The 19037-nt window shown below is 45.0% G+C and overlaps 3 protein-coding genes across 3 annotated transcripts in view; all 3 read left to right on the forward strand.

Annotated features, from left to right (window-relative positions):
• unc80 (unc-80 homolog (C. elegans)) overlaps window positions 1-4997 on the forward strand; it is a 47444-nt gene extending 42447 nt beyond the window's left edge. The window contains exons 59-65 of the mRNA XM_030782228.1: window positions 61-240; window positions 924-1071; window positions 2300-2356; window positions 3489-3570; window positions 3886-4003; window positions 4263-4453; window positions 4656-4997. Coding sequence (XP_030638088.1) covers window positions 61-240; window positions 924-1071; window positions 2300-2356; window positions 3489-3570; window positions 3886-4003; window positions 4263-4453; window positions 4656-4997 — 1118 coding nt within the window. The remainder of the gene's footprint in view (window positions 1-60; window positions 241-923; window positions 1072-2299; window positions 2357-3488; window positions 3571-3885; window positions 4004-4262; window positions 4454-4655) is intronic.
• Window positions 4998-6949: 1952 nt separating this feature from the next.
• Window positions 6950-10172, forward strand: psmb3 (proteasome 20S subunit beta 3). Its single transcript, XM_030781574.1, has 6 exons — window positions 6950-7062; window positions 8213-8397; window positions 8599-8706; window positions 9115-9292; window positions 9485-9579; window positions 9980-10172. The coding sequence occupies exons 1-6, from the start codon at window positions 7060-7062 to the stop codon at window positions 10026-10028; spliced, it is 618 nt and encodes a 205-aa protein (XP_030637434.1). The 5' UTR covers window positions 6950-7059; the 3' UTR covers window positions 10029-10172.
• Window positions 10173-11562: 1390 nt separating this feature from the next.
• aamp (angio-associated, migratory cell protein) lies at window positions 11563-17580 on the forward strand. Its single transcript, XM_030781385.1, has 11 exons — window positions 11563-11910; window positions 12576-12707; window positions 12807-12926; window positions 13027-13166; window positions 13620-13764; window positions 14376-14459; window positions 14867-14982; window positions 15379-15473; window positions 15953-16043; window positions 16558-16712; window positions 17095-17580. Exons 1-11 carry the CDS (start codon window positions 11820-11822, stop codon window positions 17168-17170), a joined length of 1245 nt encoding a protein of 414 aa, XP_030637245.1. The 5' UTR covers window positions 11563-11819; the 3' UTR covers window positions 17171-17580.
• The last annotated feature ends 1457 nt before the right edge of the window (window positions 17581-19037 follow it).

Raw genomic sequence — 19037 nt, forward strand, 5'->3', positions numbered from 1 at the left:
TGTAATGACTGATGTTTTGCGTCGACTGATGTTTAGACTGTTTGCTTGCTCCACCTGTAGCCTATCAGGGGAAGACCTCCATTAGCACGGTGGGGACATCCACTTCGGCGTACCGGCTGAGTCTGGCCACGATGTCACGGTCAAACACGGGCACGGGAACGGTGTGGGAACAGGACAGCCAACCGTCACGCCAGCCTTCCCAGGACACGCTCAGTCGCACGGACGAGGATGAGGAAGAGAGTTAGTCCAGCTTTACTCTTCTCCTCACCCTGGGCTCACACGCCTGTTCACGCTCCCACGCAGAACACGAGAAACTCGAATCTCACACAGCACCAAGAAACCCGATTCTCTGACAGAACCAAAGAAACTCGATTCTCACACAGAACACGAGAAACTCGAGTCTCTTACAGAACCAAAGAAACTCAAGTCTCTGACAGAACCAAAGAGACTCGAGTCTCTGACAGAACCAAAGAAACCCAATTCTCTTACAGAACCAAAGAAACTCGATTCTCACACAGAACCAAAGAAACTCGAGTCTCTGACAGAACCAAAGAAACTCGAGTCTCTTACAGAACCAAAGAAACTCGATTCTCTGACGGACTGAAGACTTGTAGAATTAGTCTTGGTGAATCTGTCTCTAGTTCTTCCTCTTCCTCCGTTTTTCTCCCTCAGCTGTGTTTTTATTGACTGTTTCTATCAAGTAATTTGTAGTAGGTATTTTGTTGTATAATTAATTAAATGACTGAGCATTAAAGATTGTTTTAAGTGTAAACTGTCTCTCTCTCTCTGCCTGTCTCTCTCTCTCCCTGTCTCTCTCTCCCTGTCTCTCTCCCTGCCTCTCTCTCTCTCTCTCTCTCTCTCTCTCTCTCTCTCTCTTCCTGTCTCTCTCCCTGCCTGTCTCTCTCTCTCTCTGTCCGGTGAAGATGACTCTATGAGTATACCCAGTGTGGTAAGTGAACATGAAGCCTTCTTCCCCAGCGTCATCGCCCACCGCCGTTTCTCCAGTCACGCCACCGGGGCGGCGACGACGCAGCCCGAGCCCAGCAGGAGCACCATGCTTCCCAGTCACAGGTACACCGAGCCCTCCCTCGTCCCCAGTCTGCACTGGTTTCACACACGCGCTAACCGCTCTCTCAGATCCACTCACACTGGGAAGAGTGGAGTCACATGGTAACACACCGATCACACACATCTCTGAGCCGTTTAGCTCGATATGAAGACTCGTTAAGGGTGCAGCGGAATTTCCCATTGAGTTGTGTGACTGAAGGAGCATCCAGAGGCCAAAGCTGGCCCTGCGCACGTGGATGTTTTTACGGCTCCTCCCTGATGTGTGTCGAACTGCAGCACATTCACATTCACATCAGTGCTGCTTCTGTCCCTGCTCTCTGCTCCTACAGCTTTAATGAAATGACCATTAAACTTTATTCAGAGTCTGGTTCTCCTGCCGGGAAGCTGCCCCCTGACCTGACAGCATCTCTGTGTCTTTCCAAAGAAACAAAAGCATTCACCTGTGCCGCATTCCACAAATACAGAGATTTACACACAGATTTTCACACACACGCACACACACACACACACACACACACATAGAAGGCACAGATACACCGATAAAGATACATACACTCAAACATGTTTTTTTAATTTCCTCTTTGATCACAAATTGAGGTTAACGTTTGATAATGAATTAGCAGTGGGATTATGACATTTAGACCTGCACATGCTTTGATCTATGACTTTTACTCAGCGTATTTTCTTTTAAAATTGCATTGTAGACGTTGGTTATTTTCTTTGGGCCGCATAGCAGTGCAGAAGTGTGTTAAATGAATAAACGCAAGTTTCATTTGATAGGTCTGGACATAAATGAAAAAGAATTGGTCAAAAGGAATTATTTTATCAGAACAATTCATCTAAAGGATCTGTTACAACAAGAGCATTAAATAGCCATCAGACTCACCAGGATCTGTTGGTTTCTGACAGTAGAAATCAACATTTTGGTTCATATACTGAGTCTGAATTATTATTGCATCTACTATAACATCATGTCATGTCTTGACATAACGATAATACTCGCACTGATCGGTCAGCCAGTCGTAGAGAAGTCAGTAATTACATTATTTTCAGTTACTCACACCTCTGTGTATATGCATTTCAGTTACTTACACCTCTGTGTATCTGCATGTATAATGATATAAGCCTGACAAAACCTCCTCTCTCCTTTTGATGAAGGAGGAGCGTGGTCCAGCGTTTGCATGGTTCTCCTCTCTAACCCCTTCTCTCCCCTGCCCCAATTCCCCCACAGTGAACCGAATGTTCTAGAGGAGGCCAAGGGCATGATGGAGGAGGGGGTCCTGTCTAGGTACAGTGTTCACAGCCCTGTGTCCCGAGTGTGTCACCGTCTGTGTGCGGGGAGAGGGGACCCCTCCTCCCCCCTCTCCTCCTTTCCCTCTCCATCACATCCAAAATAAAACCGCTCTGGTCTCCTCCTCTGTTTTCCTCTTTCTCTCTTTCTCTCTTTCTTTCTTTCTTTCTTTCCTCTGATTCTTTTTCTTTGTTCGGCTCTGGCGCACTAGTGTCTGTGAGTGGTGGTCGGGGGGGCTGGGGGGTGGGCCTGGGGGCGGGGCTAGGTGTCGGTGCCTCGTCAGCATACGTAGCTGTGTGGGAACTCATGCCATTCCGCTGTGACTCCCTGGTAACCCATCGGTGTCCATACGTGTTCCAGGCTTTACTGTTTCTCACACACTGCTCAAATTGGAGTTCCTTTCTGGGGTGCCAATCTGTGGGGCATGGGAGTCTGGAGTGGCAGCTGGTGATCAGGGCAATGCCAGTTTGAAAACTGTCAGTCAAATGTTTCCTCTCTAAGGCCCAAAGTGGCGCTGGCAGGCTGAGCTAATTCGCCCGTCCTGACCCCCGAATAAAACAGTTCAGGAGTTCAGGTGTCTGTCCTGCTGGAAACGAGACATAAATCTCACTGACATGAACAGAGATACTAAGATAAAACTGGCATAAACATGATTTTGAACATTTGATGTAGTATTTGTAATGGTGGGTCAGTGTGCAGTCTGCTCGTTGTGCTGAGTGTCTGGAGTCACAGTGACACTAATCAGTATTGTGTGTTGTGTCAGATCACGTTTCTTACAGTGTTATGGATATGTAAACATATAGGGGTTTTATCATACGTCTATCTGTGGTTTCCTGTGTCTGTATGCTGCCATATCAGCTCCCATAATCCTCTCTGTTTAAACAGATGACATTGCAGGCCTGACCTGTAATTCATGGCTTCACGACTCGTCTTTGTGGATGTGTTTCTTAATCGGGGTAAAGTGTAAACGTGTTTTATGAGGGGTGAGGGCGAAGATTCCCTGGACGCATTCCCACTGAAGTCTCCTGTGCATCAGGAGATGTTAAACTGGGAGTGTGTTCAGGTCTGCAGTGGTGGTCTGCTTCACTCCTGGCTTGTCTGTGTTTGCTGTTTCTGCCGTGTTCTGCAGGGTGGCCAGCGTCCAGAGTGAACCGGGACAGCAGAACCTGCTCATTCAGCCACCGCTGGGTCGAAAGAGAGGCCTGAGACAGGTTAGGAAGGGAACTCTGGGTAAAAATTGAACTGCCTTCTGAGTGGGGTTGTTGTATAACTCTTACTCAAAGGGTTGCAGTGGCTAGTTATGTCATGTGTTATAACCCGGTTGTCTGATACAACGCGTCAGAAAAAAAAAAGTCTTAAAAAAATATCTCACTCATGAAAGGTTTTATGAGTGAGATGCTGTTATATGTACATTCTAACATTCTTAATCAGTTACATGTGTCACAGCTGTTAAAGGATCAGGATTGGAAGGGTTTTTTTTATTGAAATCAAAAGAAGTTTTGAATTTTCTCCTCCTGCCGCTGTAGCTTCGGCGCCCTCTGCTGTCCATCCAGAGAGTCCAGGATGAAACACGAGGTCGAGCCGGAGCCAGACTCTCCACCACCCGCAGAAGCATTCAACCCAAAGGCAAAATCCTCAGTATGTGTGTGTGTGTGTGTGTGTGTACATGTGTACGTGTGTACGTGTGTGTGTGTGTGTGTGTTTACACAGTTCATTGTAAAAGTAGTCCTAACAAGGCCAGAAAAGGACCAAACTTGGCCCAGACGAGGCTGATGTACTGATGAGATGGAAGATGGATGTGGACGTGCAGAGAAGGCATTTTAAAAGGAGCAGTGACTCTTCTAACTAAAGGGTTACACTTTAAATCAGCGTCTGCATAGTAACTCTGATCTCTCTGTCTCAGCTCATGACCAAAAGCGGTCGGTCACTTTTACCGAGACGCAGCCAGAAGGTTCCGGAAAGTCCCCCTCACCCACTGTCCCCAGTCTGTCTGAGGGACAGAAGACCAGTACCATCCCGGTGTCACCTGGCGGTGGTCCCTCAGAGCCGTCGTCAGCTGTGAAAACGGAGCGCCATAGCCCCGCCCATCCACAGGTGGGTCAACCTGTAATCTCTAACATATTATATTACATATTATATTTCCAAGTCTAGAAAACCGCCCTCTGCTGGCTGCTAGTGATCAGAGAGTTGGTTCCTGTCTGTTCTCCGCTGTTTATTTTCCCTGTAGGGCCACACCAGCAGAGGAACGTAAGAGTTCTCAGAGGGACATGTCTAAGTGTGTTTGTGTTTGTTCTAGATCTCCACCATCACTGAAGGCAAGGTGAAGAAAGAACCGGGGTCCATACGAAGCAGCCCCTCTCCCACCCCCTCAGGCTCCACACCCCCGTATGGCTCCTGTTCTCCGCTTCCTCCGCCCCTCCCCGTGCTGGGGACGGCGGCGAGGTTGGAGGCGCCCCAGATCAGCGAGAGCCCAGAAGACGAGGAGACGTCTGGGCTCCTCCAGTACCCAGACACCGTCCTCCACATCAGCGAAGACAACGGCACGGAGAACCCCCTCCTGTCCTCCCTGCTCTCCCCCATCCTCTCCACCTCCCCCATCTCCCCGGTGGACCTGGACTTAGACGAGTCTCACGTCTGAGGAGGACTGGTTTATAAGGTCGTTTATCTGGTGGAAATGCTGGAGTGACTGTCTGTCCCACTGTCTCACCCCTCTGTCTGGACCTCTGTACTCTGCGCTCACCGGAATTAGTCTCTCAAATATAACCCCCCCCCCTCCTTTTTTTTTTTTTTTTTTACATTTTCTGACGTTTCTCAAACTATCTCAGAACTCCGGAAAAAAATCTCAGCGTTTTCCGAAGTGTGGAAATGGTTTGAGAAATTTCACAGAAAAGCTCTTCTTCAAACCCTATCATGCGACACACTGTAGTGAACACTTTAGCGAGTATACATCAACTCCATTAAAGCCCTCAGGATACTGGGTTATGGAAAAATATAGTTTGCAAAAATTGTAGAGCTGGTAAGATTACGCTGATTCAGACAGCCTGTTCTCCTCTACAGGCAGCATGTTGCTATGGGAGACAGGGAAGTCTTTTTCTTGCAGGAACACTGACCTATGACGTTTGGGGTTAAGAGGAGTGAGAATTATTGGCTGAGTAACACTGCATGTGTGGGGAGCCAGTTCTCGATAGATATGATCCTAACAAAAAACAAAAAAACCGTGTTACGCGCAGAGAGGGTGAGGTGTAATTAAGTAAGTGGAAGACAGAGTTAATGTATTTTCTCAGAATGGATTTTTATTGGCTGAAGGCAGATAATCTGATTGAGCCAATAGCATGGCTTGGGGGGAGGAGCCATACTAAACTGCTCTTATTTTAACTGTGTTCTGCACAGTGGTGTCCTGATGATGAGACAAACAATAGTCCCAGAGACATATTTTAATGTCAAGAATTATGAACAGAAAGACCATAGATGTGCAGTTGTAAGATCTGGAAAAGTCTGTTGTGCAGAGATTTTTAAACTATATGATACTTTAATGTTGTGATGTGCCTCTCTTTAGAATTTAAATGAAAACTGTTCTATAAGGGTAAAGAGATGTCTAATATAAAGTTTATTAAGTACAACATATTATCCTCAGATATGGAATATATTTATTTTACATTAATATATTTAACCATGTGAGAGCGTAACAATAGCATATTATCTAAGGAAATATTATATTTGCATATTATTTTCAAATATATGTACCTCATGTGATAAATTAATATATTGGTGTCTTCATTGTGTCTAATTGCTTTATTGTGACATATTTCCTCAGTGCCACTGTGAGGTGTCAAAGCAGATGATGTCTGTTGAAATGTGGGCAACTTTTAAACTGGTCCAGATGAAGAGTTTCCTGTGGTGGAAATGTTTTTAAACACTCTTAACATACACAGAGTTTTAGGCTCGTGTCTACTGAAACTCTATCGCTCTATCACTGTGGGCATTTCTCTAAATATCTCAGATGTTTCAAATGTTTGTCCCTCATGTGTAAGACACTATATCACAAACTCATAATCAATTGTTTAAGCAGAAGTTTTCTATGTTAATCTTGTTAACCATTATGTGTGACTGTGTTTAAATACATCCGTAAAAATCACTTTTTTGTCTTTTTTTGTCTTTTTTTACACCAGGAAAACCTATTTACTGCATGTTTTGTTAGCCTATGTACTTTCAAAATTATTTCTTTGGCAGTTTTATTTTTAAAACTGTTTGACACAGAATTGTTGTAGAACACTTGGCAATTTAGTGGAAAGATGTGTTTTCCGGTCCAAATGCATTTCTGGTTGAGGAAAGCCTTACAAACACAGAATTAGACATTATCTTTATTAACTGCTGATTGTGGCATCTTATTTTAGTTTTTTTAATCTGTGTCCACTAGAGTTTGCTTAACATTTAGATTTTTTCAGATTGTGTAGTGAACAATTAGGCGAAAATGGAGGTTTTCCATGCCAGCACAGTAAGCGGCGCTAACGTCTTGTATGTTCGTTCGGGCTTTGTCTAAGAGAGGATGTGACGACATAGGAACAACAACTAACTGGAACCCAAAGGAAATCGTTAAGTCACTGTGTGAAGAGTGAGGAGTCAGAGCGCAAAGCTTTCTCTGGCTCATTCTGTAGTTTTTATTTTTTACCGTGTTGATCACAACACCTAACTAATCCACCATGGTAAGAAAGCGCCTTTTATTTCAGATTAATTCAATCTTAACAAAGCGTGATCTGTGCACGGCTAACTGGTTTGCTCATCATAGCGGTTAGCTAGCTCATGCATTCAGTAGCCTGTACACATATTGCTTTGTCACTGTGTCTTCAATAGACTGAGTTTTTATTTACAAGAAACTGTTCAAATTAAGCAATGTGGTAGACTGTGAGGGTGACTGTGAGTGGTCCAGCAGCTAAGTTAGTTAACGTTATAAAACTCTTAGCATCACACGCTAGTAAGCTGTTCTTGCGGGGATCGCATTTAAAGCTAGCAACCTGTGCGCCGTAGATTGTCAAAAGGCTAAATCGAAAGTAAACTTCAGTTTATGAAATCGGCTGATTCTTAGTGATAGAAACACCAGTGTTTAGCCAGAGTTCAGTGAAAAACAGAGATACGATAACTAATTTGTCATCGTTACCATTTTTCATTATCATTATGAAAGTGGGGTTTACGCAGGCCTTAGATGTTCAAACACCACAGACCTGAGAGTTAAAGTGATGAAGCTGTGTCTTAAATATCCGATTACGGACAGAACCATCAGAAGTAAAGCAGATGTGCCAAACCTCCACAACTAGATAAACTGTTGCGATTTTATTTGTGTACAAGGGAGAGATCAATTGTGTAACAGTTTCAATGATGTCAATAGTTTGTTTCCCATATGAAATTAATCATATTAACAATTTTTTTTAAAAGGAGGATCGTAGACAGCCATATGCCGAAAAATATTCAGAAAGACAAATGCATTGAAAATGCCTCAGCAATGGCACCTCCATTCCTCCACTTGTGTTAGCTTCTGTTATTCCATCCCATACCTGTTTAGACCGACACTCAAACCCTGAACCATATGTAATCAGGGACCAGCACCAAGCTGCTGGCCTGTTTAAAGTCGCAAAAAGCATAACAATGGTCTTTCTCTGCACAAAGTTCTCCACCATAAACATACAGAGTCTGGACTGATACCCTTTTGGTCTATGCAAAACTGCATGAGCAGGAAAAGCATTTTGGTCGCCTGTGTCTGTTCGTGTGTTTATGCTTCACTGTTTGTCATTTTTGTGTTTATTTTGCACAATTTTATTAATATTCTGTAAACGATCAAACTCTTCTCTCTGTTTACAGTCTATTATGTCATATAACGGCGGCGCCGTCATGGCGATGAGGGGAAAGGACTGCGTTGCCATAGCAGCAGACAGGAGGTTTGGAGTTCAGGCACAGATGGTTACCACTGACTTTCAGAAGATCTTCCCAATGGGAGATAGACTCTACATCGGCCTGGCCGGCCTTGCCACCGACGTCCAGACTGTGTGAGTGCGACGGGACATCTCATCGCTCGTCTCTTTCTGTAGACCGCTGCTCTGACTGGTTTAGTCTGTCACCAGCCAGTTTATCCACACCAGTTATATATGCTCCTCCTGTGACTCTGTGTCCAGGGCTGCTGGCTTGTGAGGGATGTGTGTTTTCTCTCAGACAGGCGTTTTATGCGTTCTCCACTCTCGTTGTTTCAGATCTCAGAGGCTAAAGTTCCGTCTGAACCTGTACGAGCTGAAGGAGGGTCGTCAGATCAAACCCAAGACCTTCATGAGCATGGTCTCCAACCTTCTGTATGAGAGGAGGTGAGTGTGTCCGGAGGCTCCCTGCCCACCGCAGGGCTCTGAGCCCTGACTCTGCCTATGTTCACCCAGCTCTGTTCTGCTCTACCGGGGAAAGACGTGAAGAGACTGACAGTAGGATTTAAAATACACGACAGCAAGATTTACTGTGTAGCTGGTTAGCATGAAGCTAAACTGATTTACTCTGGTGAGCAGTATGTGATGTAGTCTGAGCGCTACAGCACTGCATCTGCAGACTTAGGTAGAATTATTGAACTTTGCCCTGTTTTTCAGTCATTAATTTGACTCTCTGCTCGAGGCGTGAACGTGACCAAGGCCTTGTTAACATTCATGTTCACAGAAGCAGATAGAGGCTGCTAATTGTTTGGCGACCAGTGAACTTATGAAGCTAAAGGCTTTTCTCTGTGTCAGGTTTGGGCCCTATTATGTGGAGCCTGTCATTGCTGGACTGGACCCCAAAACGCTTGAACCCTTTATCTGCTCCCTCGACCTGATTGGCTGCCCCATGGTGACGGAGGACTTTGTGGTCAGCGGCACATGCTCAGAGCAGATGTACGGCATGTGTGAGTCCCTATGGGAACCAAACATGGTAAGGACATTATTAGACTGCTGAGAGCTGTGACACATGGCGATATCTGGAGATAGACGTATATATATATTATATATATTATATGGAATATACAGTTAACGCCTTGACATAGTGATGAAACTTCCTCATTTTTCCTCATTAGTTCTGTTAGCGTTAGCTGACCCTGTCTGTCTTACTCTGTGACCTGTGCAGGAACCAGAGGACCTGTTTGAGACCATCTCCCAGGCCATGCTGAACGCTGTGGACAGAGACGCTGTGTCAGGAATGGGTGTCGTCGTGCACGTCATGTGAGTGTTCAAACCAAGATTTTCTCTTTGTTATATCAGATACTTTACGCCAGAGGTAGACAGTAGCTTATATCATGGGTTTATATTATAGACCCACTTGTATCTGTCTCTGTTACTGTCCTTCAACTTTCCCTGCATTTGTATCTGGTCTAATACTGAACTTAGCAGTAGCACTTAGGCCGCAGACAGCTGCCTAATGGCTACATGCTTGGTTTGTCTTCTGTCTCGAACACTGCTTTTAAAGCGTCGGCTAAATAAATGTGTAAACTTATCAGTTTTGTGTGTGTGGCTTTGTTCGTGGTGAGGTGGTCTAAGAGGTGACGTGTGGTAAGAGTTGGCCGTGTGTGTGTGTGTGTGTGTGTGTGCTGTATTTCACCAGTCTCTGGTTTTCTTTTCTCAGTGAGAAGGACAAGATCACCACACGGACCCTGAAAGCCAGAATGGACTAGAGCAAAACCAGCACTGCTTCCCCCACACTTCAACAACTTCTTCTTTTCTTTTGTACTGAAACGACACAGACACCGAATGACATTTTTTCTGCCTCTCATCTTCTCCTTTTTGATGAATAGTTCAATAAATTGACTTTGAGTGTCTCGGGGTGTCTGCTCATTCTGAGTGTCTTGATTCCCAATAACAAACTGGGGGGGGGGGGGGGGGGGGGGGGGGTACTCACTAGTGCAAGGGTGTCAAAATCCAGTCCTGGACGGCCATGGTCCTGCCGTTTTTCTTGACGACCAACTAAATACAATCTCTGATTGCACGCTGAAGAGCATGCACACCTGTTTTCAAGGTGAAAATCAACAGGTAACTAAGAGGTGAAAACAAAAACCGGCAGGACCCTGGCCCTCCAGGACCAGATTTTGACACACGTGCATTCGTGTCTGCTCTCGTTCCAGCCTCTGCACATGCTCAGCAGGGTTTAGGACGGCTGAATCAGGAGAGTGTCTGTTCAGTAGAAATCCTGTGTGTGTGTGTGCTGGGTAAATCAAAAAGGACTCCATACCCTGCAGTACAAACAAACCTGTAGTGTTAAGCTTCTCCAGGTGGAACAGTGCACAGGGTACAGCTGAGAGAGACAGGAATGTGGGATTTATATTTGCAGTAAATATTCCAAAACGTACTCCAAAAAGTAATAGACTGTGAGAATGCCTGAAGTCACATCCAAATCTCAAACTGTAATATCAGAAGACTCCAGGCAAACTATCACAGCAATGTATGGAGTCTGGTGAGTCTGGTTGTATAGTTAAATGGGGTGTTGAAATATTAAGTTAAATGTGTTAATAAAATGTTAATAGAAATGTTATTACCAGATATCTTTTACCTGGCCACCCCCCCCCCCCCCCCCCCCCCCCCCCCCCCCCCCCCCCCCCCCCCCCCCCCCCCCCCCCCCCCCCCAATTCTTTGGAAACACTGCCAACCAATTCAAGTCAGTTAAATACAACATCGAAACATTAAAGACACTGAAGTCATGTGTTACAGATGTGTGCCTCCTGGCTAGAAAGGCCATGGGATATATATGTGCGCAGTGCCTGGTGTACCTCAAATGCGGAGTTTTCTTAGATAAATTTACACTTGAAACACTGGCTATATACTGTAGCTGTGCATGAAAACTGTGACAACTGTGTGCACATCAGCGGAGAGCACAGATGTAAAGTAAGCTCGACAGTAATCGCAGGCAAGCTTCTTCAGTGACTCCGTCAGAAATCAGTAAATCAAGCTTGCCTTTTGGATTCCAGCATTGTAACACAGGTGAACAGCGTTCTCTTTCTCTCCTCTCTCTCTCCTCTCTCTCTCTCTCTCTCCCCCTTGTCAAATTTACACACGCAGTGACGTTGCGGTTTGTAGCTCCACGACCGTCTCAAAAGTCCCACCTTCATAAGAAAAGTTGATTGGTGAATGCTCGGATCGTTTTCTTCGAGGTGATTGGATGTTCTGTCGGTCTATCATGAGTTGTACGTCAGAACGTCGGCGTGGTGTCCGTGAGTTAACACGTGAAAAACATGGAGCTGCGAAATGTTGTGACACTACTTTCAGATTTTGTTTGTTTTATGTAATTGTCAGATATATCAACGCGAAGAGTTTAGTTTGTTTACAAACTTCCCGGAAAGGATTTTGCTAAATTTTCAAAGAAAGACTAATTCAGACCACTTGCTAAAGCAGCTATTGCTACCCAGTCGATTGGTCTCTGGTTTGTATTCTGTCTTTGAAGGAACGTTTGACTGAAAATAAAAGCCGAATCTATGGAGAACGCTGAGGAAAATCCCGTAGAACTACACGGAGATGAGGAGATAATCGAGGTCATCGATTTGAACGACACAGAACAGACCCCAGGTAAGCACTGTTATTTGGTTTTCGTCCAGGCCACATAGACAGCCAGTTGTTTAGCTGGTTGGCTAACATGCTACGAACCATAATTTCGCTTACTGCTGCGTGAGTCAGCGAGGTATTTACTCTGTCAGAGCCAATGAAACCGAATAGTAAGCAAGCCAATTAGTCAATTAAGATCTCATCTCAAACGCGGACGAACTGTTTGTCATCCACAACCTTCATAACTTCCAAAACGACATCGTTACACTCTGTAGGACGGTCTGTTTTGGGACTGCTTCGGATGATACCGTGCATAGTCTGCAAGAGTCCATAGCAAGTCTGTCAAACTCACGCACACTGACGATGTGCACCTTTGTTCAGGATAATGACTAATTTCTGTAAAGCGTTTGTTGGACTCTCGTGGATTGTAAACACTGACAGCCGTGATTATTTGTGCGTCCTTACGGTGCGTTCAGGTTGGTAAGAACAACAGTCTCTTTTGTATTGTTGTTTCATGCATCTCTCAGCTCACACTGTGGAAATTTAAACGTCCATCTGAATGATTATCCATGTGTTACACCACCCGATACGACAAGTTAAAATTCGAGTAAGTGTTTATTGCGGTTTTAAACACTTAATCTATCAGAGATTGAAATAAATGGATACTGTTTTTACTTGTGTGTGTGTAGATGAGTTAGCGGATGATTTGGAGGATGTTGATTTTGCTGAAAACCCTGGCGAGGACAACGAGGGATGGGAGACGGAGGATGAGATGGAGGCTGAGCAGGATGACAGCGAACTCACGTTCTCCAAACACAGTGGTGATTAACGATGTCTTTTTTTTCCCCTCGACTTTCTCAGTGGACATGCTTACGCCAGCTCAGTGATGCTGTTTTGTGTTTGTCGTTTGTGAAACGAAGGGTCTGTCTTCTGTGTCAGTTTGGACCCTGTGACAAACACATTGGCGATCACTGGCGGTGAAGATGACAAGGCTTTTGTCTGGAGAGTGAGTGACGGAGAAGTGCTGTTCGAATGCACAGGTTTGTCAGAACCCCCCCCCAGATTTTTATGGCTCAGGCAATGTGCCCCTTTTGCCCATTTTGCTTAATGATTGATTTCTCTTTTTTCCTTACACGTCAGGACACAAAGACTCCGTTACTTGTGCCATGTTCAGCCATGACTCAAAACTGGTGGCGTCAGGAGACATGAGTGGTGTGATTAAAGTGTGGAAGGTGGAGACCAAAGAGGAGGTGTGGTCGTTTGAAGTTGGTGACCTGGAGGTGAGTTTAAGCCACCAAATCAACGTTTACGTCACACAACTAATCCCATCTGTACGTTTGTGATGTCAGAGCAGAGTCTGTAAGCTAATGCGTTAAAACATGGGAAAACAAAACAAAACAAAAACACATCCTGCACACACACGCACACGCACACGCACGACAGCTGATTAGGGGATTGGTGAATAGTTGATTCAGGTGTGTTAGGTTATGTTGGGTGAATCGGGTGTGTTGGGTGAATCGGGTGTGTTAAGTGATGTGTGAATCAGGTGTGTTAAGTTGGGTGAATCGGGTTTGTTAAGTGATGTCGAGTGAATCAGGTGTATTAGAGCAGGGAGAGATGCATAGTGGGTTGAGGGGTGTACTCTCAGAGGCAGGACTGGAAACACTGCCATAGGAAACACTGCCGCTGATCTAATGTATTTGACTGAACTGTTGTGCCCATCCCTTTGCCAGTGGCTGGAGTGGCACCCGTGTGCCCCCGTCTTGCTGGCAGGTACCACCGACGGCAACGTGTGGATGTGGAAGATACCAGGCGGAGACTGCAAAACTTTCCAGGGTCCCAGCTGTCAGTCAACCAGCGGGAAGATCCTACCTGATGGTAAGTGCTTCACCGATACAGGACTGAACCTCAGCCGTGTGGCTGAAGAGAATTTTGAACCTAAATGTCGACTAGCGTAGTAATGTTTATGACATATATTCAGTGTAGCAGTCTCTTCAACCTTTGAGATCTCATTAATGACATCACCATTTGACATCTCCAATTGAATGAACCTCCATCAGTCAGGGCTCTGCTCTTCCCCAGCCAATCAGAGGCTTTATAATCATTATTGTCACATAGTGGTTTTGGCTGAGACCCTCATAGCCACGTAGTGCATGAACAGAGAGTGAATGGTGATGATTACTGACAGAGAGTGAATGGAGATATATGATGACTGAGAGTGAATGGGGATATATGATGACTGAGAGTGAATGGGGATATATGATGACTGAGAGTGAATGGGGATATATGATGACTGAGAGTGAATGGGGATATATGATGACTGAGAGTGAATGGGGATATATGATGACTGAGAGTGAATGGAGATGTATGATGACTGAGAGCGAATGGAGATATATCATGACTGATAGTGAATGGTGATGTATAATGACTGAGAGTGAATAGCGATGATTGTTGATAGAGAGTGAATGGTGATGATTTCTGATTGACAGGAAAGAGGGCGATGGTGGGCTATGAGGATGGGAGTATCCGTCTGTGGGACCTCAAACAGGGGAACACCATTCACGTCATCAAGGGTAAGGCTCCACCTCATTATGACATCACTGATTGACAGGTTCTGCTGTGTTATATGTAAGATATATATATATATATATACATATACACAGATGTGGGACACATAGGCAGGCACACACAACACTCTGTTTCCCAACACACTCAGATTCTCCATATAGTGTCTGAACAAACAGCACACTGTGCTAATGTGGCCCTGAACACTCATATGTCTCTTAACCGTAAGGCTCCTCTAGTGGTGTGTGACTTTTGACACAGGAAGTAATAAGGGAAAGTCTCTGGGGACGAGAGCGTTAGCTTAGTGAGTAAACGTAGGCGTGTTGCTCTGGCCGATGTTGTATTAGCACAGTCTCAGTGCAGAAAACACTCGGCTGGTTCTCAAAGAGAGGGCAAACCTCCTCTCTCTGTTCAGGTCGTGACGGCCACCAGGGGGCGCTGACATCTATGGAGTGTAATAAAGATGGGACGCTGGTGCTGACCGGGTCAGTGGACGGCCAGGCCAGGCTCATCAACACCAGCACAGGGAAGGTGAGTCCAGAACGCCAACACGGACCGGAGATTTGGGCTGGGTTCTCTCATCATACCGGAGATTTGGGCTGGGTTCTCTCATGATCCAAATGGATCCCTTTACAGTTGCACATAGCAGCACTTTGTTTTCTGTGTCTGAGGAAAACGTAGGAGTGTCTTGGAAAGCAGGATCAGAGAATTCATTGCCAGTCACTGTAGTGGAGGAATCACTGTTAATCCAAGCCGAAATTCAATCGGCTCCAATGACACTCTGTTTTGATATTCATCTATTTTAAGTCATAAAATCCATAATACTTTCAAGAAGAGAGTTCCCGTAGTTAGTTGGCCAATTAATTAATTTTGATCCCTGGAAAGTTCTAAAAGAAAGAACCGTTCTCCTCTCATGTGTCCTGTCAGGTTCTGTGCTCCTTCTCCATGGACAGCAGTGACACTAAAGACCAAATGGAAGATCAGAGCTCTAACTCTGTGGAGTCTGTTGGATTCTGTAATGTGTGAGTAGTCTTTGTTTTTATGTTAGCTTTCGTTCAGCTACTGGAATATGGAGTGTTCGCCTGAAGGGGGAATTTCACTCTCGACAGCTGCCGCCTTTTAATTAAGTCAACAACACGACTGCCCTGTGTTATGTCAGTGAACCTATGTTTGCCTGTGTTTTTGATGTTTGAAGAAAAACTACCCATCACTTAAAAAACCCTCTGCAGTCGAGTAATATGTCCCTGTTTGTTTTGTTTTTACCCATTTAACGTTTTTTAAATTCAGTATTGAAGAGTCACATCTTTTAAAGGTGCCATAGCATATCAGTGAAGTCTAGAGTCTATTTTAAGTGAAAAAGACAAGAAGCTAAAACTCCCGTGTTTTTGACTGAAAACCCGTCTGAGGTGTTTGCATAAAAACAGAGGATCAGTTTCCCCTTTAGGCAGATTTGAGAAGTTCTGTGATCATATTTTTTTTCCCCGTTTTTTGTTTTTATCAGGTTGCCCTTGGTAGCAGTGGCGTTCCTGGACGGCACTCTGGCCATTTACGACCTCCCCACACAGAGCCTTCGACACAAATGTCGACACGAGGTAAGAAGGTCCCGCAGAGAATCAAATCCACACTCCAGACGTGGTGGTGTTTTTTCTCACAGACAGCTTCAGTTTGACCTCTGTGGGTCTGTCCTGGATGGAACCAGAATACGGTTTAGCAGGATACGGGTTAGCAGAATACGGGTTAGCAGAGTACGGGTTAGCAGAGTACGGGTTAGCAGAGTACGGGTTAGCGGAGTACGGGTTAGCGGAGTACGGGTTAGCGGAGTACGGGTTAGCGGAGTACGGGTTAGCGGAGTACGGGTTAGCGGAGTACGGGTTAGCTGAGGGAATAAAAGAATGACCTGTGTCTTGGAGCCTCTTTTGTTTGTTGCCTGGCAAACCACAATGATCACAGAAACAGTGATAAGATAGCAAAAGTGCGGTACTCTTACCTTAAATATAGATTTTGTGTTTTTGAATTTGTGTTTTTTCTCCCTTTCCCGAGGAGACTGTTATGACGTTAATGTTATATTTGTGTCCGACGTTGATGTCGATCCGTGTCTTTTTCCAGGTGGGGATTGTCCGTCTGCGGTGGGAGGAGGCGTCGGCTGTAGTGGTGACCTGTAACCTGGACGGAGTGGTGTCTCTTTGGGATGCCCGCTCTGGGAACATGTTGTCGGAATACCGCGGACACTCAGCCGAAATCCTTGACTTCACCCTTAACAGGTCCGTACCGCCCACCCCCTCCCTGGCCCTCCCGATCTCCCAGCTGTCACACTCCGCACGCAGACGGCTGTTAGCATTTTGCACGCAGACTGATGATGTGATGAATGTCAAACACAGGGACTCAGATGTATGGAGAGATTTGTGTGTTTACTAGCGTGAGGCTGTTCTGAATAATATTCCACTGTGGGTAATATGACTGGGGGGGGGTAACATGACTGGGGGGGGGGGGGGTAATATGACTGACTGCTTTAATGATGTGCATGATGAAACTGAGCACAGTGAAGAAGAAAATGTGTAGTCACACCGTTATTTGGTTTCTCTGTTCCTCACCGTCAACGTCTGCATTCTAATTTGTATTATTTTCCCCCCTCCCCCCACACAGAGAGGCCTCCATAGCTGTCACAGCTGGGGGAGACCACAGAGCCAAAGTGTTCTGCCTGCAGAGACCTGATCGATAGGGGGGGGGGGGCACCCTCATAACACCCCCCTCTTCTGGAACTCCAGAAACTCAGAGATCCATTAGATTGCTGCTCTCTCTCTCTCTCTCTCTCTCTCTCTCTCTGTCTCTCTCTCTCTCTTTTCCCCCCTCCCTCTGCACACTGTTCCTTCTCTGGTACATAAAATCCATAGTTCAGTTCAAACTCAGTATCAATAATTGACTCGCCACAGTGTGGTTTGTTTGTTTGTTTTTCCAAGAATCAACGACCTCTCAGAGCTGATTTGGCGTGAAGGGCTTAAAGACATGAAGCCTCTGTTGTTCTGTAAACAGAGAACAAACAACAACAAAAAAAAGATGTTTATTTGTTCAGCACACTTAGCTTCATAATAATTGTCAAAAACATTCAGTGGTTTAATGAAAATAAATGATTATGTGAAGAAATATGTACTGTTTTTGTTTGTTTGTTTTTTGTTTTTTAAGAGCGTTAATCTGCCTTTTCCAGGTCATGGGGTGTTTGAATCTAAATGCCATCCTTTGTGGTTTGTTCTCCTGTTCGTTACTTATGGGAACTATCACAGGCAGTTTTACATAGTTTGTTCATTGTTTATTTCCTTCATGACTTTTGTCGTTATCAGAATCATCTACTGTTAAAACGTGAGACGCTGAGACAGTAGTCCTCCTGGTTCCAGTTTTACCTGAGGAGCGTAAAATGGTTCTTGTCTGTTCCGTAAATCAGTACAGGGCTGACGCACCGGACCCCCTTTCGTCCTTTATTTTCAGTTATATACGCTCGTATTTTTGACGAAACATAATGACAATACTTCAATAAATATGGTTTGGTGTGAACATGCATTTTTTCCCCCCTAAGATGTAGTTTAAGGTTTTTTCCCCCACGTGTAATCCATGTTAATTGATTGGGGTGATTCCTTATGGTGTGGTACAGCGATGATCATTTTCAACAAACGACTTTCATGCCGGAGCATAAATCACAGACGTAGTTTAGGTATCAGTCGCTGATAAGATGTGGACGATAGGACTTCAGTATAAGTACTGTATACATAATCATTAGTGCCCACGCCTCGCGGGCTAATAATCTTCAACTCTGGCTCAAGCAATGTAGGAGCACTTGCATCTGTTTGTCGACGTGGAATACTGCTTGTCCGTAGGCTAAGCACTTAGCATACAACCGTAGTGATCAAACAATGTAACGGATCTAGATTTTGTCCCCTGCCTACGGTGATAGTTTTGTTCTTGAGAAAACGACGGTCTCCAGCGCTCATATTCAGTCAGCTGTCATGTCATCTGAACCGTTTAAAAGTATGGGTGTCAGACTTAATGGGTTAATTTCCGTGATTAAAATGCGTATCATCGTAATTTGTAAACGGCGAGGACGCCTTCTGGTGGGAAACAGCGCGCAATTGGAGCAATGCATGGCAGAAAGAAAATGCAACGCTACGTTATCCCATTCTTCAAGTGTAGCATTAATTTCATGCGTGCCTTTCATTTGGTAGTTATACCATCACAGCCTCTCGAAATGGTGTAATCTCAGAGCGCACTAGCACTCTGGGCCGTTAGTTTTCATCCTGACTCAACGGCAAAATGATCATTTGCTCGCAAAATCGGCCCGAATTGGATTTTTATGTAAGTGCATCAAGTTAAAAGTTGCCACTTAAAAACTAATCGGGTTCGAGGCGAAAACTGGGGTTAGCCAACATCAGAAAGCAGAATTTCTCTGTCACGATAAGGCAAAACTGAAACAACTGCTACAGATATGGTCCTTAGCTGTTCTGCTACTGGAAACTTTTAACCTGTGGCTCAAGAGATCTGGCGAAGTCCTTCTTCGTGGAGTACCCCTTGAATTTGGTTTTAGACGTCCTGTGGTTGGA

This window comes from Chanos chanos, chromosome 8, assembly GCF_902362185.1.
Source record: "Chanos chanos chromosome 8, fChaCha1.1, whole genome shotgun sequence".
NCBI lineage: Eukaryota > Metazoa > Chordata > Actinopteri > Gonorynchiformes > Chanidae > Chanos > Chanos chanos.